Source organism: Colletotrichum aenigma (assembly GCF_013390185.1).
Source record: "Colletotrichum aenigma strain Cg56 chromosome Unknown KSG_Cg56_contig01, whole genome shotgun sequence".
In the NCBI taxonomy this organism is placed as follows: domain Eukaryota; kingdom Fungi; phylum Ascomycota; class Sordariomycetes; order Glomerellales; family Glomerellaceae; genus Colletotrichum; species Colletotrichum aenigma.
In genome coordinates, this window is record NW_023500907.1 from 7547985 (window position 1) to 7574835 (window position 26851).

At 42.8% G+C, this 26851-nt stretch overlaps 8 protein-coding genes across 8 annotated transcripts; 2 read left to right on the plus strand and 6 right to left on the minus strand.

The window, feature by feature from the left end:
- Nucleotides 1-144: 144 nt before the first annotated feature.
- Nucleotides 145-1363, minus strand: CGCA056_v001995 (putative alpha-ketoglutarate-dependent sulfonate dioxygenase; the record flags this gene model as incomplete). The annotated part of the gene is made up of 3 exons (XM_037317254.1): nt 145-266; nt 324-403; nt 450-1363. The coding sequence occupies 3 exons, from the start codon at nt 1361-1363 to the stop codon at nt 145-147; spliced, it is 1116 nt and encodes a 371-aa protein (XP_037184356.1).
- A 1175-nt stretch (nt 1364-2538) lies between these two features.
- CGCA056_v001996 (putative transporter) lies at nt 2539-4610 on the plus strand (the record flags this gene model as incomplete). Its single annotated transcript, XM_037317255.1, has 12 exons — nt 2539-2657; nt 2712-2780; nt 2833-2935; nt 2998-3065; nt 3119-3190; nt 3246-3389; nt 3459-3510; nt 3561-3761; nt 3815-4002; nt 4073-4136; nt 4194-4278; nt 4339-4610. 12 exons carry the CDS (start codon nt 2539-2541, stop codon nt 4608-4610), a joined length of 1437 nt encoding a protein of 478 aa, XP_037184353.1.
- Nucleotides 4611-5098: 488 nt separating this feature from the next.
- CGCA056_v001997 (uncharacterized protein) lies at nt 5099-6583 on the minus strand (the record flags this gene model as incomplete). Its single annotated transcript, XM_037317256.1, has 1 exon — nt 5099-6583. The coding sequence occupies one exon, from the start codon at nt 6581-6583 to the stop codon at nt 5099-5101; it is 1485 nt and encodes a 494-aa protein (XP_037184354.1).
- A 2735-nt stretch (nt 6584-9318) lies between these two features.
- On the plus strand, nt 9319-10509 carry cah-1 (Carbonic anhydrase; the record flags this gene model as incomplete). The annotated part of the gene is made up of 4 exons (XM_037317257.1): nt 9319-9754; nt 9809-9986; nt 10047-10252; nt 10433-10509. 4 exons carry the CDS (start codon nt 9319-9321, stop codon nt 10507-10509), a joined length of 897 nt encoding a protein of 298 aa, XP_037184351.1.
- Nucleotides 10510-10791: 282 nt separating this feature from the next.
- On the minus strand, nt 10792-11220 carry CGCA056_v001999 (uncharacterized protein; the record flags this gene model as incomplete). Its single annotated transcript, XM_037317258.1, has 1 exon — nt 10792-11220. One exon carries the CDS (start codon nt 11218-11220, stop codon nt 10792-10794), a length of 429 nt encoding a protein of 142 aa, XP_037184352.1.
- Nucleotides 11221-11799: 579 nt separating this feature from the next.
- Nucleotides 11800-12808, minus strand: CGCA056_v002000 (uncharacterized protein; the record flags this gene model as incomplete). The annotated part of the gene is made up of 2 exons (XM_037317259.1): nt 11800-12669; nt 12728-12808. 2 exons carry the CDS (start codon nt 12806-12808, stop codon nt 11800-11802), a joined length of 951 nt encoding a protein of 316 aa, XP_037186041.1.
- A 2109-nt stretch (nt 12809-14917) lies between these two features.
- CGCA056_v002001 (uncharacterized protein) lies at nt 14918-15769 on the minus strand (the record flags this gene model as incomplete). Its single annotated transcript, XM_037317260.1, has 3 exons — nt 14918-15156; nt 15215-15292; nt 15352-15769. 3 exons carry the CDS (start codon nt 15767-15769, stop codon nt 14918-14920), a joined length of 735 nt encoding a protein of 244 aa, XP_037184612.1.
- Nucleotides 15770-16392: 623 nt separating this feature from the next.
- On the minus strand, nt 16393-17031 carry CGCA056_v002002 (uncharacterized protein; the record flags this gene model as incomplete). Its single annotated transcript, XM_037317261.1, has 1 exon — nt 16393-17031. One exon carries the CDS (start codon nt 17029-17031, stop codon nt 16393-16395), a length of 639 nt encoding a protein of 212 aa, XP_037186043.1.
- Nucleotides 17032-26851: the final 9820 nt, after the last annotated feature.

The window sequence follows — 26851 nt, forward strand, 5'->3', positions numbered from 1 at the left end:
TGTAGGATAGACAATGGACCGCTATTTCTAGGATTCTTCAACAAAACCAAGCACAGGCGCTTTCAAGCGATGCCGTTTTCGAACACAATATGACCGCTTAGGAGTTTGCTGTAGTAGTCACCAGTAATTCAAGGGAGTTGACGCTTAAGCCGGTGCGGCCTCTACCACAAGCTCCTTTTTTTCGCCTAACTCCTGCTTATGTTGCTGCTCATTCTTGCGTCCTCCCTTCCTTTCGGCTCGACTTTCACTTGCTGGATCAAAGTATGCTAACAAAATAGTCAGTAACTTATATGTTGAATAGACGATTCGGACTGAATCCTCACGCTTCTCCCCGAACACGGTGGTTCTGATGCCTCTTCGAGGCGCATCATATGTCCCCGGGATCACTCGATGGATTGTGCATCTGGTCAAGTCAGCACTCACCTTTCGAAAACAAGACTCAGACTGACCTGTTGTCCCACATGGCTATAGAGCCTACTTCCCACTTCCATCGCACAGCATGGTCATCAGCTGAGTGAATATGATAGGCAAAGAAATCGAGGAGCTTGTCAGACTCATATTTCTTCAACTCTGCGAAGGCTGTCACAAAACCAGGATTGACATTCAGCGCCTTGAGACCAGAAACGGGATGGGTCCTGACAGCGGGGTGATGCGAATCAATGGGAGGACGGTTTGGACCAACGCCCCAAAGATCAAGAATCGTGTCATATTGCAGCCTCGAGGTGTGTACTGCGTGCAGCCCGTCGACAAACTTCTTCATGGCATCGCTGAGCGCATCATACAAACCGTACTGAGACACCCAGGCAGTGTCGCCCCCAACTTCAGGGTGCTCTTCCATGCGAAGCAAGGAATACGATGGAGGATTCACCTCGAACGAGGTATCGGCGTGGAAGTCTCCAGAGGGCCATGGTGTGTATTTAAGTATTTCTCGATGATCCTCGCGACTTCCTTTTATGATGACATGTTTGACGTCCTTCTGAGCCGGGTGCCGGTCGAGAGTTCCGTAATGCTCGAATAACTTCACCTGGCCTTCGGTAGTAAGGTCTTGATCTCGGAAGAAGACGACGCCTCGTTCCGTCACCAAGAGTGCCAACTCATCTAGTTGCTGAGGCGTAAGTTGCGACAGCTGAACATTTTCCAGGACAGTACCGATAGACTCAGTCAGATCCACTCGTTTGGCTGCAGAGAAGAGGGCCTTCTTGTCTGGGTCCGCGAAAAAAGCCCTGTCCTTGTCGGGAACTATCTGCTCTCTGACAGGCTCAGGGGGCACGTGGTCTTTGATCTTGGGATGAAAATGAGGATGAAGAGAGATGGGAAACCCGGAATCGGGCGAGATGTGCTTTCTGGATTCTAGATTTGCCATGGTTTGGGGAGTTCTATTGAACTTTTCGTCGCTCGACAGAGAATCTGCTGCTGCTCTTCGATAAGCAGACTGTTCTGCACCTTCTTATCATTGGCAATTTGATCACATCATCATGAAATCGGCATCATGTATTCCCGTGAGCACCATAACCATGATTATTGCGCAATTGATACTGCATATCACAGATGAGCGGATCAATCTCCTATTCGTGGGCGCGGAGGTCCGAGGTTGAACGCAAACATACTTAAGGGCTATGTCATCCCACGTCGGCGAGAGCCAGATTGACGATGTGAGTTATTCTTTGATACTGACCAAGAGTGCTACAAAGCAAAGGCATTGCTCGAAAGACATCATGCTCTATGCGGGACATCCAGGGTCCAGACTCTGAAGGATTCCTTCAGTCATGAACTCAGTCATTTCAGTCACAGCTCAGCGCAAATTCAGCGGATGGCACTGCAGGGCCGCTTAAGAATGACCTTAAGGTAAATGGATCAGCGGCAGAGCGGAACAACGTCGGACGGGTCATTCTTCTTGTACAATGAGCTTTCGGACTCTGCCCGACAGATGCCCAGACTGACAGGTAGGAGATTTGAAAATTCGGCATCTCCCAATAGTCAAGCATTTCCATTGGCTTTAAAGACAGTCGCAATCCCGACAACCGATTGCATCAGAGGGTTAGGTAAGCGAACTGCATGTTGTTGGTGTGTTTTGTGCGTGTAAGGTGGTGGTGGTCGATGGCGTGCGCGCTTCATCGGATGGCATCAACGGCAGTGGGCCGCGCCGGCCGGTCCAGTTCAGGCAAGTTTCCGGAGACGCACCCACCCAAAGTCGGCAAGTTGGCGACCCAACGCGTGGTCTCCTAGTCAGTTCTCCATGGAGATGCTGCTTTCATGGCTTCATTCCATGTCATTAGCACAGGAATTGGGGTTGAAAGTTGCACGTAGGTGGGACTTGAAGGTGGAACGCGGAACAGTGACGCGAGGTCTGGCCCGAGAAGCCGGATCGTAAGAGGGGCGACATGCAAGTCTTTTCCGTAACAGACTCTTTAAAAAGATTTCCATGTCAGTTGTGTCAGTAGAAGAAACTGCCAGAGTCCCTGTAAGGTTACTCCAAGCATTATTTGCTAGCAAGCCGATTCCAATATCGAAGCTCCAGGATCTTTGAATCGCTTCGCAATGGCTATCGTGGACGAGAAGCAAATCAAGACCGTGGCTGAAAGCCCGGAGAGCCAGAGCGATGGGGGCCACAGCGAGGTTGACTGGTCGCAGGAGGAGGAGCAGCGCCTGCTCCGAAAGTAAGTTTGCGCATCCAATTCTAAGCAGCTTTTACTAACCCGCTCGCTCTGCAGGGTCGACATCTTGATTATGCCTCTGCTGATTCTTGCTTTCTTCGCCCTGCAACTCGACCGCGGAAACATGTACGAAATTCGACCGTCACAAACTTGGAAATTTGAATTGACGAGGACGTAGGGGTAATGCTCTGACCGACTATTTCCTGAAGGATGTCGGAATCTCCCAAAACCAATTCAATGTTGGACAACAATTGCTGTCAGCGGGCATTGTTATCCTTGAGGTGAGTTTGAGAACTACATATACACGCCGAATCGGTCACAAGAGGTTGACAGTCGTATCCAGATCCCAAGCAACCTTGTGTTATATCGAGTAGGACCGACTCTTTGGATTGGTGGGCAGATCATTGCATGGTTGGCACTTACAGTCTTGGCACCACGTTTGACAACGCTAACTTGACCAATAGGGGCTTGGTCGCAACATTCCAAGCATTCCAGAAGGGTCTCGGTCCATTCATGGTATCTCGACTGCTTCTTGGGTATGCTTTGGTCTCCTCTCTGGTTTGATGAACTTCAGCTGACTCGTTGCAAAAGTCTCTGCGAAGCGGGATTTATTCCTGCTGCTCTGTACACCATGACCCGGTGGTACAAGAAGGAGGAGACTAGCAGGAGGTTCTCTTGGTTCTTCCTCGGCAATATGCTTGCTGCCGCATGTTCTGGTCTTATCGCCTATGGCATGTAAGTTAGCATCCACGTCGAAATCCACACTGACGATGTATCGTGTGACATACTGACAATTAACCGCAGTTTGCACATGAGAGGCGTCGCCAATCTGGCTGGATGGCAATGGCTTTTCTTGGTGAGGAACATCGAGTGCGATGCACAAGGGTAGACACTAATCGTGAACAGCTTGAGGGCATCTTCACTGTGCTCGTCGGTATCTGCTTTCTCGTTTTCTTCCCAAATCAAGTCAGCAATCCGGTGTCCCTGGCTGGACTGCGATACTTCAGCGAGCGGGAGGCGGAGATCCTCTACAAGAGAGTTATGCTTGACGATCCTTCCAAGGCGCACCCGAAGAAGTCCGTTAGTTGGCCGGAGTTGAGAGAAGCAGTATGTTCAATCGACTTTGACTGTCTATTCCGCCCAGTACTGACCAGTGTTAGTTGACAAACTGGAAACTGATACCCCACGTCATATTCACCATTGCCGCTTTGTCACCGTCATCGACTCTGAGCTCGTACGCACCTTCGTTAGTTGCTTCGATGGGATACGACAGACTGCAAGCCAATGCCATGGTTTCCATCGGCGCCTGGATTTTGATCCCAGTCAACCTGTTCTGGGGCTGGATTGCGTACGTTCCATCATGACATTGCGCCAAGCTCCGTTGATAAATGACAAACGAAACTGACTTGCCCTCACAGCGATAAAACAAGAGTGCGCGGGCCATGGGTGTTCCTGGGACTGCTGATCTTCTGGGGCTTCAACGTGAGTCGAACGCGTCATGTGTTCTTGGCTTGGCAAAATGGAACTGACAATGCGTAGCTTGGCAACCTGTTGCTGATTGACTCTGATCGCACAAAGAGATTTACCATGTTGACTCTTTCGGTGGCATTTTCGTTCCCTTGGCGTAAGTCTACACATCTCCGAAATAAGCTTGGTGATCATGCGTCTGACACAGCTTGATTAGACCCCGTCAATGGCGCCTGGGTTTCGATGAACGCCAAGTCTGCTGGCGAACGTTCAATCACGATGGCCATTTTAATCATGGCTGCGAACTGCTCTGGCATTGTGGGTAAGCAGTTGTTCCGGGAGGGCGATGGACCCAAGTACCGCCAGGGCTGGACTGTCATCACGGGCCTGGTGACTGCCGCAGTTGCTTGCGGCATCTGGGCCAACGTGCAGTATTACATCTTGAACAAGCGTAGACTGAGCCGGACCGGTCTGTCTTATCAGTACTAAATATGGAGGCGAGGTTGTGGGGCGGCGAGAGTCAGCAGGAACACCATCGACGATGCGCAAGAATGCTCGGCCGCAGAGATGGCTTCCAAGATATTAGAGCTGAAGTCTGAATATGGGCCAAGCGTGCAGCTAATGAAGACGCTGCACTTGGCGAAGAAGAATGATGATAGTGAGGACTCGCAACAGTCCATTTGTTTACATGGGACTTTCTTCGGGCAAACCTGTGGATGCTTCTGTTGCCGGGACCGGGCATGTAACCTCCGCAAAGTCCCCGATGACACCTGAATCATGGCGACCTGCCAAACGGGCGCAGGATAGGAGGATCTACGCCCTACAGCTGTCATGACTTGGCGCTCCCTGACAGGAGAAGGCATTCAGCCACGCAAGCTGAAGAACGGAACAAGACCTGAGACTGAGCCACATTAGAATTCAGGTAGACCATCGTTCATGTGGTATGTGCCCATTTCATGCGGGTGACTCTCTTCAGTTCACTGTTCAATAATGCCTATCAAGTTTTCTCTACTTGTCATGGGCTCTGGCCTCCAGGCCGCGCCCTGCGTTTGGTTTTGAATGTCCGTATCCATCGCTCGCAATACCTCCCTGTAGTGGTCGGCCATCGTCTCAGGATAGTCGGCGAGGTCCGGCACGGTCCATTGATCATAGCATGCCCCGTGCGTGTTGGCCGCGAAGTAGGTGCCGTGATGTCGGATGAACAGGAAGCAAAGGTAGCAAAAGTACTTGGAAGCGCCGAGGCATCTCGGGCGGTGCCAAGGAGAACCACCAGGCTGCGGCCGATGGAGCTCGAGGTCGTGATGGACGCTGAGGATGACCTCTGCGTGGACGTGAGTCGACTTGGCCCACGGCTGGAAGGCGAGGGTGGTGATGGGCACAGCCTCGTATGGCAGCAGGAAGAGAAGGTCCACGTCGTGGAAAAGCTTGGCGTGAGATTGAGACAACCCTGTCAGGCTTAGACAGATGCGGTAGTAGGCTGCGATCTTTTCAATCTGGCGCAAAGTTTTGAGGCAGGCTTGGATTTGCGTTGTCGCTCTGACCGCCTGCAGGCGTTGGAGATAATCTGCGACCAGGGATGAGGTGCAAAGTTGGTAGCTAGACCGCACAATGACGACCAGCGCCTCGTGGTCGTTGTCTGGCGGTGTCGTCTCAAAGGCTTCAAGGAGTGCCGCAAGAGCCAAGAGTTCTTTCTCCAGCTGCGCCCGCTTGTGGGCCTCCTTTTTGGCATAGAGGAACTGGGCGCGATGGACCAGATTGGCGAAGTCGGCATGCAGGGCCTTCTTGTGGGTGCGGGAGAGGTAGGTTGGCTTCTCCCACTTGCATGAGCGCAGACGGTTGAGCAGGCGAGTTTGATGATGCCGAGTTACTTGGTCCACGAGACTATGTAGTGTCTTGGCAGACGGCTCGGCAGATACGGTAGACAACCTCTGGAAAATGGCGCGGAGAAATGCCTGTGAATCGGGCTCGATGGCGTCAACCGAGGCGATGGTGACCCGGAGTCCCTTTCCTTGAGGACGTCGACTTTCCTGCACGGTGGTTGCAGCGACAGACTGCGCCCCTTCGCCGATGGCGATGAGGTAGGCGATGTCATCAGCTAGACGCTGTTCCGCAGCGAGGGACAGTTGGCGGGGATGAGGTTGTTGGGAGACGCTGTCGGGGTTTCGGCCGACGACGTCCGCCCCTGCGACGCCTGTATCCGCATCTGCATCTCCGTCTGGGTTCGCATGGTCTGCCGCTGGATCAGATTGCGGAGGCAGGGGAAAAGTTTGCGCATCCACAGGCACCGAGTTGGTCAGTTTCTCGAGTTCGACGACATGTTGGCGGAAATCAGCCTCTGGTAAATGTTTCCAGATGGAGTCCGCGGGGGACGCGGTGTTGGTAGGTTGGGCGCGCGGCTTCGCAGATGAAGTGGAAGAAGTTGTCGGCAACGCCTGGGCGAGGCCGGACAGAGACAGCGACATGGATTGAGGACTGAAATTGTCACTGTCACTGTCACCGCGAGGGGTGGGTGGGTGGAAGGGAAAGGCAACGGCCAAAGCGAAAGTCCGCCGAGTAAGACGTGGTAGCGGAGAAAGATGAATCGGAAAATGGAATTGTTCTCGAGGGTTCCACGGCATCAAGGAGACGCCACCCAATCAGGTGAGCGGAAAAGGGAGTGCGAGTGCTGAATTTAGGGGCGCCAAGAGAAAACGTTAACGCGGCAGCAGGCCCCTACGGCGGGAATGACTAACCACCTCACCCTAGGTACCTTAAGGTAAGTAGGTAGGGTAGGTAGGTGAATGAAGGGGACCATATGGCAGGAAAAGCAGTTTTCTTTCTGGAGACATCCTTGACAGCTAGTTTACTTTACTCTGCAGTCTGCCACTATGCCGCTGTATCCAATGACGATGTAGGTGATACAGACCAGTGTGACGGCTCAAGTCCAGAGTCCGACCGTCGGCAGCGGAGCAGATGGAACACGACAGATGACGGGCGAGTGATATGCCGGTTCCATGGTGTCGGGAGGACTAGACCTAGCAGCCTACCTACTGCATAGTACAAGTAGTAAGAACTGTTAGAGTCTACAGCCGCAGAACGTCCAAGCCACTAGGCGGAACAACGGCGGCGCCAGACTGGAACCAGCAGGTCGGTCGCACCCCACGATGAACAGCCCTGGAAGCCTTGGACGAGAGTCTTGGACGTTTCTTGGAAATTTGGAGGAAACGCCGCACCTATATCTGCCAAGCCATGTTTGCCAAGAAGACGACGTTGAACTCTTGCCAAGACAGCAGCCTCATGCCTCGTGCCTAATGCCTACCTTCACCCAAGGTAATACCTGTGAACGAACGGTGACTGACTGCCTGCCCTGGGCCGGGCTCATTAGCTCTCACTTGGCCACTGTAAGATGGTCACGGAGTAGCCCGAGTGTCCCTTGCCTTGCCTACCTCGTAAGGTCAAGTCCCTACATACCCACCTTACCTTACCTACATGACCTAACAACGCCTCAAGCATCGGCATCGTCTAGACTCTTACGGGTTACAGCGGTCCAGTGCAGTGGTTAGGCCTTGAGTGTGTCTTGCTCTTAGGTAGGGAGCTTAGCGTATGGATCCGTACAGTCGCAGGCCAACGTGGCTGTGTGCCAGAATAGTGAGCGCACTGACGAGCGACCCCTGGAAGCTTACCTTACCAAGGGCTTGGCTTCTGAACCTGCTCATCTCTTGACCCTCTGTAGGCCCTCTTCGATCCTCCTTAGGGCCACCGGTGGACCCCGTAGGCTCCAATCAGACGCCTCAGCGCGCGCTGGCGGCATAGCCATTCTGGGCCCTAAACTTTATCTCGACCAGCATCAACCACGGAGGCTTCAGTTTATCTGCTGCTTTATTCGTACTGCCCGTCTCCAGAGTCGGTCGAGACGAGGCCTCACCTTACGCGGGGCCTTTTCCCCGCCCTCTGTCCCTCTTCTCTCCTCTGTCCGCCTGTCTCGCACACAATTCATCTCTCTCTACCAATACCAGACGTGGTTAGACAACCGCGTCTCCCCGTCTGGAGACCCCGGAGCCCTGTCCCTTGTTCTTGGCCTCACCGTCGTCGCGTAGCTAGCTATCCGTACGGTATGGTACGGAGTAGGCAATGACCGTGCAAATTTCGCCTGCCCTCTTCTCCAGTACAGTAATACAGTTCATCCCTGGCCGTCTCAACACTCATAACCCCTTGGTCTTGGAACTTGCCTTTCCCACAGCCTTTAGGCATTGCCCTACGCACCTAGGGCGTGCTCTGTTCGCATATCCGCCGTGCTGAGTTCGGACGGACGGTTTTAGCCAGGAACAATCGCCCGGCTTCATCCCAGACAAGCGGCTATTCTTGACAGCGTTGACAGAGATTGATGAATGTGCCTCCCAGAGCCACGAGTCAGCCGCGTGCTGACCCGCGGTGTCGGCGCCGACAAACTGGGTCAACGGCCATCACTGGACGAATGAATTGCTGCTCATGTTCGTCCATGGATATCGGCCGATCAGAGAGCCTTGGCCTTTTGCTGACAGACAGACAGACAGACAGACAGCCACCCGGGAAGTGGAAGCGGTTCCCTTCGCACACCACGGGAACGCTGTCAATGTAAAAAACCTGCATCCACTGGCATAGCGACGCACTCCCGCCAAGCGCTCGCCAAATTGACTTTTTGATGACAACCTGATTTGGGAAGCCCTTCCGCGGCCCTTCCACAGGCGCTTCCTTTCAGGGGTGATTGCTTCTACTGTTGCCAGCACCGCGCTTCGTTCTCGTGATGTGTTTCCCAAGTCCTGACTCTCCCCCCTGCCCTCCGCGCCCCTGGTCCCGTCCGCGATTGATCATTGCCAAGCACGTGGCCGCGGAGAGGTCATCGCACTCGTGCTCGAGCCGCGGACCGGCAGAGTGCTTGCAGGAAGGTCCAAAGGGGGCTTGGTGTTTTGGTGTTTTGACCAGGCAAACCTGCCAAGACGTTGACTTTTACCAAGATAGTCCTCATCATTACTCCACGAAATTAATATCGCGTCGTCAAGTCATAGCTTTCCGGACCCCACGATCGACTGCTACTCTGCAGTGCCGGTGTATATTTACCTCTAGATCTTTCCGCCCCTTCGGTCTGTTGTTTCATCGAGCCACCCACAACTCAACTCATCGAGCCCAGTCACTCTTTTTTCCCACTTGCACCTCACGATCTTTCTCTGTTTTCGTCGCAATGAAGGCCACCGCTATTTTCTCTCTCATCCCCGCCGTCTCGGCCTTCTGCCATCATGGCACCAGCCTCTTCAAGAGAGCCGAGGGCACCTACGGTTTCGATGCCATGAACGGTCCTCTCAACTGGCACTCCCTCACCGCCGACAACGCTGCCTGCGCCCTCGGCAAGAACCAGTCCCCCATCAACGTTCTCGAGACGAATACCAAGCAGGTTCAGGGTTCCTCCATCATCTTTAGGCCCGCAAACTACGCCGATGGAGCTGAGCTGGAGAACCTGAACGGCGTCCTCGAGGTCCGCGCCAACGGGACCATGTACAACGGCGGCAAGAACTACACTCTCCGCCAGTTCCACTTCCACACCCCGAGCGAGCACCGCCTCAACGGCGAGCACTACCCTCTCGAGGTTCACTTTGTCTGGGAATCTGAGGCCGGTAACGGTAAGTTTGGAAAACATGGGAAAGTGGCTTGTTTCGGTTGCTGATCAGAATTAGGCACTTCATCTCTTGCCGTTGTTGGCTTCCTGATCGAGGTCGCCGAGACCACCGATCCCATCCTTGCTTCCATCTTCAAGAACGTGGACAAGGTCACCGCCGTTGGAGCTCACGCTGCTACCGATCCTTTGGACTTCACCTCCTTGTCCAGCCATCTTGCCAAGAGCACCATCTACCAGTATGTCCAGACCTCACACACCAAACCTCTGACATCGAATCGCATGCTAACCTCGTAAAGGTACTCCGGATCCCTCACCACTCCTCCTTGCACTGAGTCTATCGCCTGGAATGTTGTTGGAACCCCCCTCAACATTGACATCACTACCTACAAGAAGGCCAAGGGCATCATGAAGTTCAACTCTCGCTACACTCAGAACACCCCTGGCCAGATGAACCTGTTGGAGAACGCCATGGTTAGCCTGCAAAAGATTGTTGGCGATCAAGGTACGAACTAGATTTACTAGATATCTTTGTAATTGAACTTTTGTTGTTTTTGTGCAAACTTTGGAACAACGGAAACCAGCCAACCAAAGGCTTGAAGGCGTGATGTTCGAATCGCCGTCTGTTGCTCTAAAAGACTAGGCAATGCCAAGTGAGACATCTCAGTCGCTAAACATGGATCAGAAGCTGAAGACGCCGATCAACTTCCTGAGCGTCCGTGCAAGAAGGGCAAGAAGCACGACCACGATCGCCAAGACTAAACGGTTTGATAGAAAAAAACCTGACCCCCGAAACCGCTAAAGTAATGCGACGTGACCTGTCAATTGCGCGGTTGGCCAACGCTGTGAGTCTGTCCAATGGCACATGGCTCCATTTAATACCTTGTCGATCGTCATGATGGTGTTGCCTTCAAATGGCCACGGGCGTCTTTTTCTTTTTTATCAGAAGTAATTTTTTTTCTTCTTTTTGCTTTGGCACTTGTACATATATTTTTCATGTAAATTCTCATCCACTGAAAAATTCCTAACCTCGTTACTTTTGAATTACTCCAACTTCTGCGCAACAGCATCCATGCATCCCTTGAACATCTCGTCCAAAATGCCCGCCAAAACGGGCTTAAAGCTCGGGTCCGTCCAGTCTGAAGCCCCGGTCCAACTGAATTCCGTCTTGTCCCCCTCAATTCCAGTAAGTCGTAACGTTCCTCTGGGGTTCGTTGTGTTCGGGACGCCGTCTAGGATGAGATAGCGAATGGTATGTGTTTCGGGGTCCGCCACCTCCAGACGCTCATGGACGACGGTGCCGTTATCGAATGTAAGAGTACGGACGGCTCCGATACCGAACCCGTCCAGGCTTGACTTGACCACGCCGGGGAACCAGAGTCTCTCCGATCCGAACGCGGAGATGATTGCCCACACTTCCGAGACAGGAGCCTCGATGACTCGGACAACCTCGTGCGTCTTTTCCATCTCCATGGCGTCGGAAAGTGCGGAAAAGATGGGCAGTATTTAATTGGCAGGTTCTGAGAAAGTAAGGGGGGTAAAGTAGGTGTGGTTGATAGGAGATTAGGGAACATCGATGTTTGCCGCGAGTTAAATATCACCTGCTGGTAAGCATTATTCAGCGTTGTCCGAACGCCGGTGGGATGCCGCAGTGGGATCCGACAATAGTGACGTCCGCGGGTTGCGGTCAAGAAGGCCCGTTCTCTGTGCAATTTCAGGTCAATAACAAAGCTGCACGTCTAGACCGACCCGCGAGCCTAAAAGTAGGACCCGTGGCAACAGAAAATCAAATATTTGTTTGCTCGAGGCCGAAGCTTTTTTCCCGAAAGCCTGCACGTCTAGAAACTCACGGGTTGAATGTATTGTATGTGTTGCTTTGATGTAGAGAATTCCAACGGGTTGTAAGTGTTTAATGAACTGAATTGTAACAATAAAAGAAGTATGAATTTGAACGATGCCAATTCAACGTTTCATTTGGGCTTTCCATAGTTTGCATACTTCTTGGAGAGACCCAGTCTGACACCCTCTTTAGTGGCCTTGTCAAGATCCTCGTCAGGCAACCCAAGCACATCGTTGGCCAAGCCACTTGTGCTCGACATCGCCATCATTCGAGGGAAAGAAGATGCGGGTGTACATCAACCTTGAAAAGCCAGTCCTATCCCCACTCTTCAGCGCCTCATGGCCAGCCTTCCACCGCTCCTGCGTGTTCTCATGTGTGATAGTCCAGTCACTATCCGATGTTCCCGTGACACGCTTGACGCTCTCGAACATATCACGCTGGGACACCAAAAAGCTGGAGATATAGAACACCTCGTTAGCACGCTGTTGGATACAGGGAGACTTGTCGTCTTCGTTCTCAGGCAACAACTTGAGACTGAGAAACGCTGCAAGGCCGCGGCCGCACTGGGACCATGTCGAGGTGTTGATCTTGATATTGCCATCGTCAAAGAGAATCAGAGACTTGTTCTTCATGTCAAAGCCGTACTGGTCAGATGAAAGACCCAAGCTGTACTCGTACCAGAAGCCTGGGGACATGATGATCCAATCACTGACGCCAAGCTCTTCAATGTCTTTCACCGCCTGCTCGAACGCGTGACCCAGGAGACTGTCTTTCATAAAGGAAGTGTTCTGCGGATCTGGGCACCAAGCATTCGGCATTACGTATGGAACACCGGCCTTAGCTGCGGCTCTGACGAGTTTGCCCTGAGTGTCCTGAGGAGCGCTGACGTTCATGGTAATGATGAGGTATTGTTGTCCCTTGAGTGCTTCGACGATAGAGTCCTCGTCATCGTAGTTCACCTTGGCTGCGATGACACCCTCGGGGAGTTTCGAATCGCTGTTGCAACGGGTGATGGCGGTTATTGTGTGCTTTCCGCCTTTGAGCAGCTCCTCGGTAAAGAATTTGCCCATGGTACCGGTAGCCTGCGTAGCGATCAGTCCGACTGTGATGAAGTGATAAATTCTATGAAGCAGAACTTACGCCAACAACCGCAACCTTCTCAATGCGGTTGATGAAGCCGGATGGCTGATCATTGGCGTATTTGGCGATTCTAGGAGCCATTGCGGTTAGGCTACTTTAGTTTGTGCGTCTACAACGAACTTGCTCAACTGATGAATGGGCAGAAGACTTAGATTATTACTGCGAGTGAAGATAATAGAGAAAAGCGAACCATCGTTTAAATAAATGTGAAGTTCCATTGGTGGGCTTCGGGTTCAGGCAGGCTCGTGGGGATCGAAAATTGTTAACTCCGAACACCTGGCTGCTTCGGCAAGTCTGAAAGTGGCATCAATGCAATTCGAGATCCAGTCCGATTACCCGTAGGTACGTCCAGCAAAGCCGTAAATACGCGCTTTGGTTAGACTGAAAGTTCCTGTGCAAGAATGGCCTCAATGACATGCAAGTTTCCACAGCGCTAGCCATCCTGCTTGTGAATTCCTGCTAATGTTTTCGACCGACAGCACGATTTTGGTAACGTTGCCAGCCACCTACGATGTGAGGTATTCGGACTTAGGTCCTCGAATGCAGAAAGCCGTAATACAACACAGCTCTTGTTTTGTTTTGTCTCAAGTCTGCAGCATCTCAGCTTGCCCCCTCAATGACGGTGTGTTTTCTTTGGCCTCCATCAGTAAGACTAACACCGGAACGTCGGAGGTGCGACTTTCCTAAACAGGAAGCTTGCCACTCCTCACTTCCATTTCTCGGATTTTGCATCCGAGCGGCCCACGCAGCTGGGCAGGCCACATGGGGCATGCGAAAACTCCAGCGATGTGCCTAGCCCCGGAGATAACTATGTCTTTCTATGCTCCGCCGACTAGTAGATCTTAGCACACAGGCTAAGATTTCGGTGCAACTTTTGTCCTCGAGTGTCCGGCCCGTCGAGCACAGTTTCAACCGGCAAAGACCAACGGATATGGTGAAGCCACTCGCCGGAAGGCACCCACATGATTCTCTCAATCACTAACAAGGCAAATATCACACTAGTGCGCAATCTCAAGAGTAGACTTTCGGGTGTCGGGCACTACTTGATTAGTCTTGGTCGCAAAAGCCCACCTTGAGGCCCGAAAGGGTGAGCATCCCACTTCCCGCACCGCACGGACGTTAGAGTGCCTGCGGGCCTCAGCCTTAGGTAACTGCGTTATATAAGCTACGTGGTCTAAAAAAGAGACTTTTTAAGACTAATTAATAGGGTACTTATGGCTATACTACTGTGAATCCTCCTACGCTTAATACTACTATATCTTAACTAATAAGGCTATCTACTATACTAATATTACTAGTCTCTCTATTAACGTAATATCTAAAGCTTAATATAAAGTATTATTATCAATTACTATTAATATAGCTTTAAAGGTTTACTATGTATAAGTAGTATATAATTTGTTTATTATTAAACTTCTTAGAAATTATATATAGCGTAATAAACTAAATTAAATTTTTTAATAATAGTTTATTTTACTATTTATTAAGATTAGCTTATTTATTCTCTTAAAACTAATATCTCTCTTAATAAAATATATATAAAAGCGAGGATATTATTAGAAATTAGGATTATATAGATAGTTAGTTATAGCTATCTCTACATTATAAATATTAGTAAAGTTATATTAAGCTATCTTAGAAGAGATTAATAAGGATATTATTATAAAGGGGTTAACATAGTATTAGAATCTCTACTAGCTTAGCTAGTTTTATAGCTATATTAATCCTTACTTTTAAGGTAATCTATAACCCTAAGAGATGAGGCTAAATAGTAGTATATCTATTAATACCTTAAAGCTTATGAGTAAAAAAAAAAAAAAATCTCTTTCTAGAACACTAAAAAACTAGGTAATAAAACTAAAGCACGGACGTTGGAGAATTTGGATGAGTACCTTGTTAAGTACTCTTATCTCGGATAAAGTTTAACGAAAGGTGAGGCTTCAAAATGCTCAATACTCTTCCTCGAGTTACCTAAATTCATCTGAAGAACACCTGTTCTAGTTGTCGGTGCATCAAGTCTAGCTGCGAAGCAATCACGCAAATGAGAATTTCAACGCGCGCCATAAAGGTACAGCAATTTCTTTTGTACACTTCCACCGAGTACCGTGCTCTTGTGGGTGGGAATAGATATTTACAATGAAGTAGACAACCATGTACAGAGAGTTTTCGGGCCCAAAAATAACGTCACGTTTATTCTGTGAGGTTGTCCTTCTCAATGGTGATTGAGTCAATTGTCCAGGTGATTCCGTTATCCTTAGTCTGCCATTCAGTGTGAGTTGCGTTGGTGTACGACACGATGTCACCGATGTTCTGAACGGCCTTGTTGAAGACCAAGGTGATGTTGTTGTATGCGTACGCATCAAGGGTACCGCAGCCATCGCCGTAGCACTCGTTGCCGGAGTAGAACACGGCAGGCCTCATGCCCTTGGCTATGAAACGAGGTTAGGATGATTTCTCGTATCTATTCGGCTTCGAATATCAACTTACAATCGGACTCCGAAGAGAGTAGCTTTCCCTTGGACCAGACCTTCTGGTCGATCATGTCGGTAGAGGAGTTAAGAGATACTACAATCGAGTTAGCCGGTGCGTTCTGTGTATATCGAATGAATACAGATGCAACTGACTCTCAAAGTCCAAGGTTGCGTTTTCGTCAACCTCAACGTACGGCTGGCCGATTTGCCCGTCGGGAGTGTAAGTGCTGGCAGCGACACACCATTGGGTGTTAGGAGCGCTGCAGCCCCATGCGGTGTTGTCAGGACCCCAGTTGAGCAAGGGTTGGACGAAGTTCATCTTCAGAACATCGCCGTTGTTCGGGTTGTCCTGGACACCGATCCACAGTGAGAGCCAGCGCTCATTCTCATTGCTCTTGACCCAGTCCTTCGGAGGAGTAGGAACCTCCATGGAATAGGTAGCCTTCGTAATGTACTGGCCGCCCGTCGTAGGGCCAAGATAGAACATGTTGCCATACTCGTAGTTGGGGTAGATGTCGGCATTGGCTCCCAGAGCCAGGGCGGCAGCAGCGGCAAGAACGGAATTGCGCATCTTGAAAAAGTTTCGAGTTGAAAGTAAAACGAGCGACGAGAGATCCTGTCCCTGTGGTTGGTTGTAGTTGGTGGTTGAAAGAGTGTGTGAGGTCGGCCAAGGAGCTAGTGCAGATCGCCAAGTGCTTGAGATGCTTATATATGCTTCGAAGATTATGGGTTCATTTTAGTTGACACTGACCCCTGGTTGAAACAGCGCTTCGTAGAGGTGGATGAAGACTCTCGTGGGCCGATCTAGCCCACGGAGAAATTAATCCAACCCACCCGGTTAGTGCGGCATCCAACCGAGCAGCTGGATGCAACAGAAAGATGAGGAACGGCGCCAATCAATTTCTTTTCAAGGGGTAAAAAATGGGACGAACGCGTCAATCTTGGTACTGGAATGGGAAAGAAGAATGATACCAACTAATGGGTTCAATCGCATCAGTCCATCTTCGCCTAGAGCCAGTGTCTGACAAAGAGGTTGAAAAAAATGGCTCCCCCTAACACGGCGATGATGAAAATTGGAATACGAAAATTGAAGGATTCTCAATTACGACTGGAAGCACGGCTGCCCGAGCGAAAACTTTCTGGAGCACTATTCGCGATGTGGCCCCTAAACCACGGTAAGTGAAGTCATGGCGTTCAGGGCATGATGACTATCTCGCCCGGTTCTCTTTTCTCCTCTGCGGCATCCCACGCTTGTTCCCAATCCTCCAGCCGAAACTTATGAACTGGCCCCATGCCGGCCTTTCTCCCAAGGGGGAGAACTCCGGTTTCTACCATTTTGATGAGCCTTTCGGTCTGCTCCGGAGTGCACATCCACGTTCCCTTGATGGTAAGTCCACGGCCTAGAATGTCCATGTAGCCAAAGTTAATACCGGATAAAACGCTGCCCTCCAAGTTGACTTTAGCGCCGTGCCTGAGAACGTTCATGCAACTGGTAAAATGAGAAGAAGTGGCTGCGCCAGATGGAGACATGTCCCAAAAGGCGTCAGCTGACCCCCGACAAGCCTTACGGAGCATCTGAGTGTCCTGCTCGACGACATTGGTGAGTTTGACAGTGGAGACGCGAGCGTTGATGGACACAATTTGCTCGAGAACTGGCTCATTGCGCCCGATGGCAATGACGTGTGCGCCCATAGCGAGGGCGAGGTGGACAGCTGCACTCCCATACCTCCCTGTCGCCGGGGCGACAATGACAGTATCTCCAGATTTGACATCGATGTCCGCAAGACCGCCGAATGGGACGAGCATACTGAAGAGATGTGTCAAGTCTTCCATTGTGTACCCAAGCCCATCTTGATCAATACTGCCCAAAAGCCTCTCTTCGTTTAACGGGCGGCAATAGTCGGCATACGTAGAGTTACGCCACTCTCCTCGGGACAGCTTTCGACTGCCCTCGTCAAACCCTTCCATCATTCCGGAGATCCATATTCCACCACGGTCCCGGGCCTGTATGTATGGATCAAAGAAGACCAATTGCCCGTGTTTCAGTCTTGTTGCGTCGGGTCCGATGTCGATAATTCTGCCGATGGACGCAAATCCAGGGGTGTAGGGAAATGGCAAAGGATGTCCGCTGCTCGGGTTTCGATACACATTCGGAGAGTTGGCTCTGACGGAGACAGTTATGACTTTTATGACTGCATCTCCTGCGTTTGCAGCTGGCTTCTCGCGTATTTCAAAAATTGCGTCCTGTCCCGCCCCGGGAAGAACAACAGCTCGATTTGTAGTGGTGTTTTCTGAAGACATGTTGAATACAGAAGTCAAATTACATGTACAACAGATGACAAAGATACTATAGCAACTGCTTCCCGTTTTGTAGTACGGTCTGTTGACTTCGTACTCGTAACCGGACTGTTGACGGAATTTTAAGCGGAAACTACGGGAACTGTTTTATGGCCTTACTTAGTCTAGCTCATTGCGGAAATCTGAAAAGCGCGTGTCTTGATTCCCGTACAGGCTTGCCAAGTCTCGAAACACCCGCTTTGGAAAGGAAAGAAGACCACGAATTAGCCAGCTAAGCGGAGTTTTTTGTGGTTGCGGACTTGCAATTAGTAATTCACAAACTCCGCAGCCCTGCTTCCATAAAGTTGTACTCAAGGATGCAAATTCATCGGCCATTGCGTTGAATGCAAAATGCTCGCCAAAGGGCCTAGAAAATCTTTCGTGTTGTGCATGTGGGCTTTTTTCTAATTCCTGGTGTCTCGAGCGGGATTGTTCAGAGCTCCTCATTTAATTTAGCAAAATACTTCCGATGTTGTAAGCATGATGAAGCAGGTTGAACTCCCGACAATACATACGAAAACCGACCTGATCTGCTTATGCGATGGTCGTAGTCTTCAACTTGATATTCATAACGACAACAGATACTGCCTGCCTTTCTGGCTGTTTTCTTTCCCGTTTCGTTTTCCTTTCTTTTGGCTGAGAAGTAATCGAAGAGGCTGGGTGCGGACTATATAAAGACCTTCGAAGAATTTTTCGTACATATATTACTTACGGAAAGAAACGTCTAAGAAAATGCAAGAAATCAATAGTTTGAGGTTGCTTTAGTTTGTGATGATTGCTGTAAGCTACTACCTTAAGTAACTAATACCCCACACCCCCTAATCAGCCTAATTCGGACGCTTTTTAGGCTTAATTAAATAACCTTAAATTGATCGTTTTGTAGTAAAATGCTATAAAAGTTAAAACTCTATATATATTAACTCTATTATAACTTTAGTTATTATTTAGGTACTTAAATACTTCTTTTCTAGATCTTACTACTTCTTCTAAAGCTTTTATTTTATAGCTATAATATTAAGTATCTTAACAAAACGTTTATTCTTATTAACCTTAATATTGGCTTTTTTAATAGGCTAAATCTATTTAATATAAAAGTATAGAGTAAGTATCTCTTTATTATCTTATACTTTAGTAATATCATTTTTATTAAGGTATTTACTAATTTTCTTAAATATAAGTTTATATATAATATTGTTAAAACTAGCTTCCTCTACCTCTATAGTCTATATAAACTTAAACTTCTTTAGATCTTTAGATTTTATAAGAGTATTAATAGTTAAAGTTTAAAGTATTAGAAGATCTTTTAGCTACTTCTTATAAAGTAGAGGGAACCTCTAAACATCTATAGGTGCTAATCTATCTAAAAAGAGGCTATTAAGAGCTTTCTACTAGTTAATAAGCTATGTAACTATAGATTTAAAACTAGCTTTAATAATCTAAAACTTTAAAGCTATCCCTCTTACATATATAAGAGGCTAGCCCTTAGTTTATTCAACTTAAGGGTACCTTAATTATAGTAATCTAAGCTAAAAGAGAGAGGTTTTTAAGAAGTCCTTTATATAGAAGAAAAATAGATATAAGGTAGTATTAAGTAAGTATAATTACTAAGAGTAGAATTCTTCTAAGTTTGTAATACTATCTAGACGTTAATAATAAGTGTAGCTTATAATATATACCTCCTCTTTCTAGCCCTTATATAAGTATAGGTTTAATATAAACTAAAAGTAGTTAGTATAACCTAGAAATAAAGCTAGTATTATAATAATCTAAGCTACTAACTACTTTACACCTTATAAATAAATAACATAATAATAGGATTTTTTATACTTAGTTTACTTCTTATTTTTCCTACTAACTTATATAACGTGGTTCATCAGTCAGCCAGCTGGACCAGTCAGCCGGACGTTTTTTTTCCACGTACACAACAACATCTAGTATTTCTCAACCATAACGTATTAAATTAACTATTAGTTGTTGCTATCAGAATCTCCTGAGGGTTCGACATCTTTGGAACAGGTTTGCGCGTTATGCCCAGTCCCACCACATATACTACAGCGTCTCTAAGCTGGCTGGGCTCTCTTTGATGGACCCCCCTCGTCGTCCTCTTGAGGTGCTGGACGTTTCCCTTTTGTTTCCCTTCAAGCAAAACCTGAGATTCCTCTATACTAAGTACCCCTCTAAGCTGTACCTGCGTTCTTTTAGCCCTCTAATGCTTAATAAGTGCTATATTTATATTCTTAAAGATATAAAGCTAATTAGTTAAGATAGTGATTAAGTATGTTATTACTTATATACCTTTTGATAATTACTTAACTGCAGTAATAATTAGTGTTAATAAGCTTTTTTAATAAGCAGAGATATAACTTTTAATAAAGTTAGACTGTGAGATAGTTTGTTATAGGTTAAAAGGTATTTATAACTGCTAAGGTAGTAATATTAAAAGGTTAGCTATAAGAGGTGTAGGTATCTATAAATATATATTAAGCTTTTTAATAATATAGTATAGGTCTTATAGTGAAATTCTAATGCTTTAGAAAGCAGACCTAATGTTTTCCTTATTAAAAACCTTATTATAGGCTTAGTAGAAGGTAATAAAAAACTTAGATTTAGTGATATGATTTATAGAGGCTCTAATAAATAAGTTGATTTTATTACTGTATATATGTTTTAAAGGTGAATAAAGGGTAATATCTAATAGCTATAATAGATATAATAAATATATAGGTATATTAATAGTTATAATATTATTCTGCTTATAATAATTATTAAATTTAGCTGATAAATAGCTTTTATAGCTGTTAATAATAAGTATCTAGTAGATATTTTTTACTTAGTTCTTAGTATGTTTATTAAAATATTTAATCTAATTAAGACCTATGTAATTATCTATCTATCTATTAGTAGTAGGTTTAATCACTTAGTTACTTAGAAAACCTAATTCTATAGTCTAACTAATAAGGTGATATATATCTTTAATAATTATAAATAGAGGGATACACCACCCTCCTAAATTAATATATTTAATAACTATAGCCTATTTATAGTTACTAAGCTAGACAGACTTTGCTTTACTATATCAATTAGTATATATTACTACTATTAATATAGTGATTATACCTATTATAAAGCTAATTGTATTAAAATTATATAGGTCCCCCTCTTAGATGCTATACTTACCTATTATATTACATAATAGTGCAAACTATTTTGATATAACCTTAGGATCTTCTTAAAAAGCCCTTTAATAATTATATAAACAATTAAACTTAGTTTTCAGAGCAAGCTGTAAGTCCATAAACTGCCTAGCCTATTACTTACTAATAGGCTTACTATTATACACTTATAGCAGGAGATTAGCTATATCTTCCACACTAGTAAGGTGTAAAGGAAATCGTCTAAAATCCTATTTAATAATATATTAGAGAAGTATTTTCTCTTTAATTAGATTAAGTTTATATTATTAGGGTTAGGTATATTCATATTAGGGTTAATCGTTTATTCTATAGCATATAGAACTTTAAGGGATATTATAAGTCTTCACAGCATATAACATATTTAGCTTTCAGCTGGCAACATAGGCTGATTAGATCGCCTTAATAGCTAGAAGTATCTTATCTTCTTATATATAAATTGGCATAATAGTTGCAGGGTTATTACGCGTTAAAGTTTTAAGTGGTTTGGTGCAAACTGCGTTTAGGAAAAAGTTTGTTGCTGGCTGATATTTATTGCTGACTGATAAACCATGTTACCCTTCTTTGTTTTATTTATCTTCTTAACTTTTTAAAGCGTTTTATTTATAATATAAGAGCGTATTAAATATAGCTATAAAATAGCCTAGTTAGTATTCTAAAAAAAGATCATATTTTAAAAGCTGCTCTATTTAGTATTTTTAGCGTTCTATTAAATGCTACTTTTATATAAAATATTTAAAGCCTTTATAATTAGTTAAAACCTAAAATCTAAAATAGCTTTTTAACTTTATATCTTATATATTTAAATATATAATTACTACTAATAACTTCTTATTATAAATTAAGTAGGTATGTTAAGCTAAAATTAGTTTCTATAAATAGAAAGTAATAGGATATTATTATCCTTATAAGTCTTCTTAAGTTAATGCTCTTTTTAGTATAAACCTTAAGTAGTCTATCTTAATACTTATTAAAGCTTATAAGTTAAAATAATATAACATTAACATAATTTAAACGTATTATTTAAGCGTTTAGAATATATCTTTTTATTCTTTACTTTAAATAAATAAAACTTCTTTCTTTATAAAGAAGGTAAAAAGCTTTATAACCTCTAAGTATTTTAATATAAATATTTAATAGTAACTAGTAAACTTAAAGAAACTCTATAACCTTTTTACAAAAATAAATACGTTTTATTTAATAATTGCTTATACTTTCTCTATATTACAAGTAATATTTTTACTTACTTTAAGGATAAACCTTATATATTTCACTATTTTAATAGAGAATTTATGTTTTATTAAGTTAAATTTAAAGCTAGCTTTTTTAAGTATTTAGAAAACCTTATAAAGCTTCTATTTATAGTTTACTTAAAAGCACCTACTATCAACTAATATATTATTTATACATATTATTATCAAGTTATTAAGAAACTTTTAGGATATATTATTAATATACTATTAGAATATAATTAAGGCTTTACTTAGCTTAAATAGATAAACTAACTACTTAAAACCCTTATATTATATATAAAAAGTAATCTTCTTTTAGTATTTTTCTATTATGTAAATCTCATAGAAAGCTATTATAATATCTAATTTAATATACTATTTTATTAAACTAACTTTTTAGAAGATTTCCTAGATTAGAAGTAGAAAGTAATAGTTTTATGTTATAGTTATATTTAGCGTTTAATAATTATAACAAAACTATAATCTTCTATTTAGTTTCCTAATAAAGAGAACTAGTATACTAATAAGTAACTTATTAGCTTAAATAAAACTCTTATTAAATAGGTTAATAAGTATCTTTTTAAGTACTAATAGCTCTTTTCTTAATATACTATAGAAGAAGCCTTAACACAAAGATACTTCTTAACTAGAAGTATTATACTTAAAGTAGATTTGATAATCTATATTGAAGTAATTTAAAAATAAGAGGTATAATTGAATAAGCTTAAAAAGCTCTATAAACTTATTATAAACATATTATAATAGTTTTCTAGAATAATCTTCTAATTTCTTTATTTTAAGCGCCTTTTTAATATCTTTTAAGCTTATAGCTTATATCTTTACTACTACTTTAGATAGCTAACTCTTATTAGTATTCTAGTAGATTACTATAAATAAAATAATATTTAGTTAATAAACTTTTTAGATTTCCCTTACTTTTTAAAGTTTTTTTTATCTTTATAAAATAATAGTAACTCTTCTTTTCTTATAGAATATCTACTTCTTTACTATATTATGTATAAAATTATTTTATCCTATCTATGGTTTTTCTAAGAAGAGGTTAGAATTTAACCAATTTATTATATAAGTAAAAAGTTATTATATATAGCTTCTAATTTTAAAATGTAATACAGCTACTCCTTTTATAATAGTTTCAATTAAATTATGAGTAAAGCTTTATAATTATTATACTTAGTAGTTAATATATAGTAAATAAAAGTAATAAGTATACTAGTAATGTATTATTATATAGATATTATAACTATAATCTATTAAAATATTAATAAAAATATCTTTATTAACTCTAATTATTAATATTATAAAAAGCCTATTTATATTATGTTCTAATTAAAACTATTTCTAATTAGTTCAATCTTCTTCTATTATCCTTAATAATTAATTTTATATTAAGGTTACTTATTTTTTAAGTTAGAAGTATCTTCTTTTTTTTAGTTTCTTTTAAATCTAAGTATATTATTTCCTTAATAGCTTTTACTACTTTAGAACTATCCTTTAACTTCTTAGCTTTTTAATAGTCTTTTTGTATGTAGCTAACTTAATTATATTTAAAATAATAATATATTTCCTTACTAAAACTTGTATTTATTCCATTATATAAAGCGTATATTAACCTTATTATCGTAATATCTCTATTTATATCTACTTTTAGAAGTAATAACTTTATTCTAAAAGTTATAAACTAACATAAAATATTATAAACATAATATAATCCTTTTAGTTTTTATATAATATCTTATATAAAGCTTATATATTTAGTATATGTATAAGAGGTTAAGTAGTTAACTAGATAATTAAAAAGCTTATATAATAGTACTCTATATAAATAATTAATCTAAATACTATCTAGCTAAATTATACTACCTACCTCTATAATAGTATATTTAAAATAAAAAAGAAATAAAACAAAAGCTTTATTATACTTTATCTTAAGCTTTAATAGCTTTCTAAAAGCTTTACTTTCTATATTTAAGTCGCTACAAGTATAATCTAAATATACTAAAACAACATCTAACTTAAATAAGCTATTACTACTTCTTAAGCTATAAAAAGCTATAATTACTAATTATACTTCAAGTTCTAAATAAAAGTTAATTAAGTATTACGCTTTTTAGTTACTTTAATAAAAGGCTTAATCTACTTTAATCTTATTATATATCTATTACGTTTATATAGTATACTTATTATAACTTCTTCTAAACTTAAAAAGGTTAGAGAGAAGCCTTAAGTACTAAATACTACTTATTTCTTAAGTAATATCTAGCTTAAAAAGTAGTAATACTACTAATAATATTAATAGAGTCATTATAAAGTTTAATATTATTAATACTAAAGCGTTATTAGCTACTAATATTTATATTTGATCTGTAGGTAGCTTATTATTAACATACTATAGAGTTACTGAGTTATTAAGTTAGTTACTAAGCTTATTATCAGTTATGTAAATTACTTTAAACGCCTCCTTATTTACTAATATTAATTCTAAGCTAGCTATTTCTAGCTTAATTAGCTCTATTTTCTACTTACTATCTATTACGCTATATAACTAGTAAAATAGATATTTAAGAAAGCTTAAATATATAAAGGGCTAGCCTTTAGTTTATTTAACTTAGAGATACTTTAATTATAGTAATCTAAGCTAAAAGGGAGAGGTGTCTAAAAAGTCCCTTACATAGAGGAAAAATAGGTATAAAGCAGTATTAAGTAAGCGTAGTCGCTAAAAGTAGAATTCTTTTAGGTCTATAGCACTATCTAGACGTTAATAATAGGCGTAGCTTATATTATATAGAAGTAATATTATAAAAAGTTCTACTTCTTCATAGGTGCTAAATTAAGTATTAAATCTACATCTCTAAGTTTCTTTTTATATACCTTTTTAAAGAGTGAAAATATAGCTATATTAAGTAGCTAAGTAATATATAAAAAATAAGCAAATAGATAAACTAAGTAAATACTTTCTTTATGGTATTTATATATTAACTTATCTATAATATAACTCCTATAGCTATTGATAATAAAGAGATACTTAGATTATAGCTTCTTTATTTTAATAGTAATATTAGAAATAAAGATCTATATTAGCTACTTTATATTAATATTATTAGATATAAAAGTAGTTATTATTAATATAAACCTCTAAGTAGTAAAATTATTAATACTTTTAGCAAACTATTATTACTATCTAGTCTTCTCCTTAAAGATTATAAAGGGTAGTAAGTATTTACTCTCTATTAAGATATACTTAACTATATTTATTTAAGTATAAGATTCTAAACTATAGATAAAAATTAAAAGTTTATTAATACTACTTAGTATTAATTTATTATATTAAACCCCCTTAGTAATTTTAATTTTATTTATATTCTAGTAAAAGGATATAGAAATAGCTTTCATAGCTAGAAGATTAAATATATTAAATAGATTATTAATAATATTAATAGTAACTTTTTAACCTTCTTTTATTTAATCTTCTATAACTTTATTATCTTAATTAATAGGTTTTAATATAAGAAGGTATCAATCTATTTCTTACTTATTACCTAAGAGTTATTATTAGCTTTAATAATCTTTTTAGCTAGCTTTTTAAGTTATATATAAGTAGAATTAAAGCTTAAGAAGCTTTATATAGTAACTTAAAAAGCTAACTAAGTTTCTTAAGTAGGGGAGAGCTACTATAAGTACGCTTAAGCTTCTTTCTGTCACAGGCTAGAGCCCGGATTGATATCTCCGGCTTCGCCGGAGCAGTTACCGAGATCCAGCTCCGTTGGACCTACTATTCTGCCGCAGTACGCCGCCTAACCCAGCCTGCTTCACCGCTGTTAGGTGCCTACTCTTGTAAAGTCCTTTCTTCCTTCTTCAGCTTAGAATAGTTAATCGACGGCACCTCTACGTTAAACAAGCCTAGGGGCCAGCCCCTTACATATTCTAAGCTCAACAACAAAAGACGCTTAGGAAACCTCATGAGAGCGATACGACCGATTCGCTAGAGGGTAGCATAACGAGAAGGCGCTATATGAAAACCTCACGAGTGCGACACGATAGATTCGCCAGAGGGTAGCGCAAACGATGCGATAACTGCAGAGATTAACCGCAGGGTTAATAAAGCGGTTAACGCAAGCATACGTCCTCTTTAGGACCAGATGACGCAGCTCTTGACAGCTCTGAATAGGCTTATGTTAACAGATAGAGCAACCCTTACGCCGATTGCAAGCAGCATACCTACTCTGTCCACAGCTGATATGACTACATAGATAATAAGCGACAGCATTACAATAATAGTGGCTGAGCCTTATAAACCAACCTTAACTAGACGACTGAGGCTAACGCTTCCTGACCCCCTAAAGTTTGATGGCATAAGACGCCGGTCTCTATAGTAGGCTCTAGAGACAAACTTAAAGCTACAGATCAACACTGAAGCTATAGGCGGAGAAGAGAGCGCGTTTGCATATATCTACGCCAGGCTGGAGGGAACCGCCTAAGCGACATCCTCCGCCTTCTTTGCTGATAGATTAGCCTGAGGAGACACCTCCCCAGCTTAATTTATAGACTATCTCAAAAGAATATATAGGGACCTAAACGCTGAAGCCTAAGCCTTAGATAAGTTACGCGATATGCGGTAACGAGAGGAAGAGAGTTTTACTTCCTTCTTTCCTAAGTTTGAGAAGGAGCTTACAGCAAGTGGGGGAGGATCTTAGCAAGATAAGATCAAGATTAACTACTTAGAAGGTGTACTGAGTTCCTAGTTAAGCAACCTATTAATAGGGGTACTAGAAGCGCTAAAGGACTACCACCAGTTTATAAAACTGCTTCTCACTATAGGATCCCACTTAGATAGCAGGAAGCTTAGGGAACGCTACCTCAGTTACACTTCTCAGA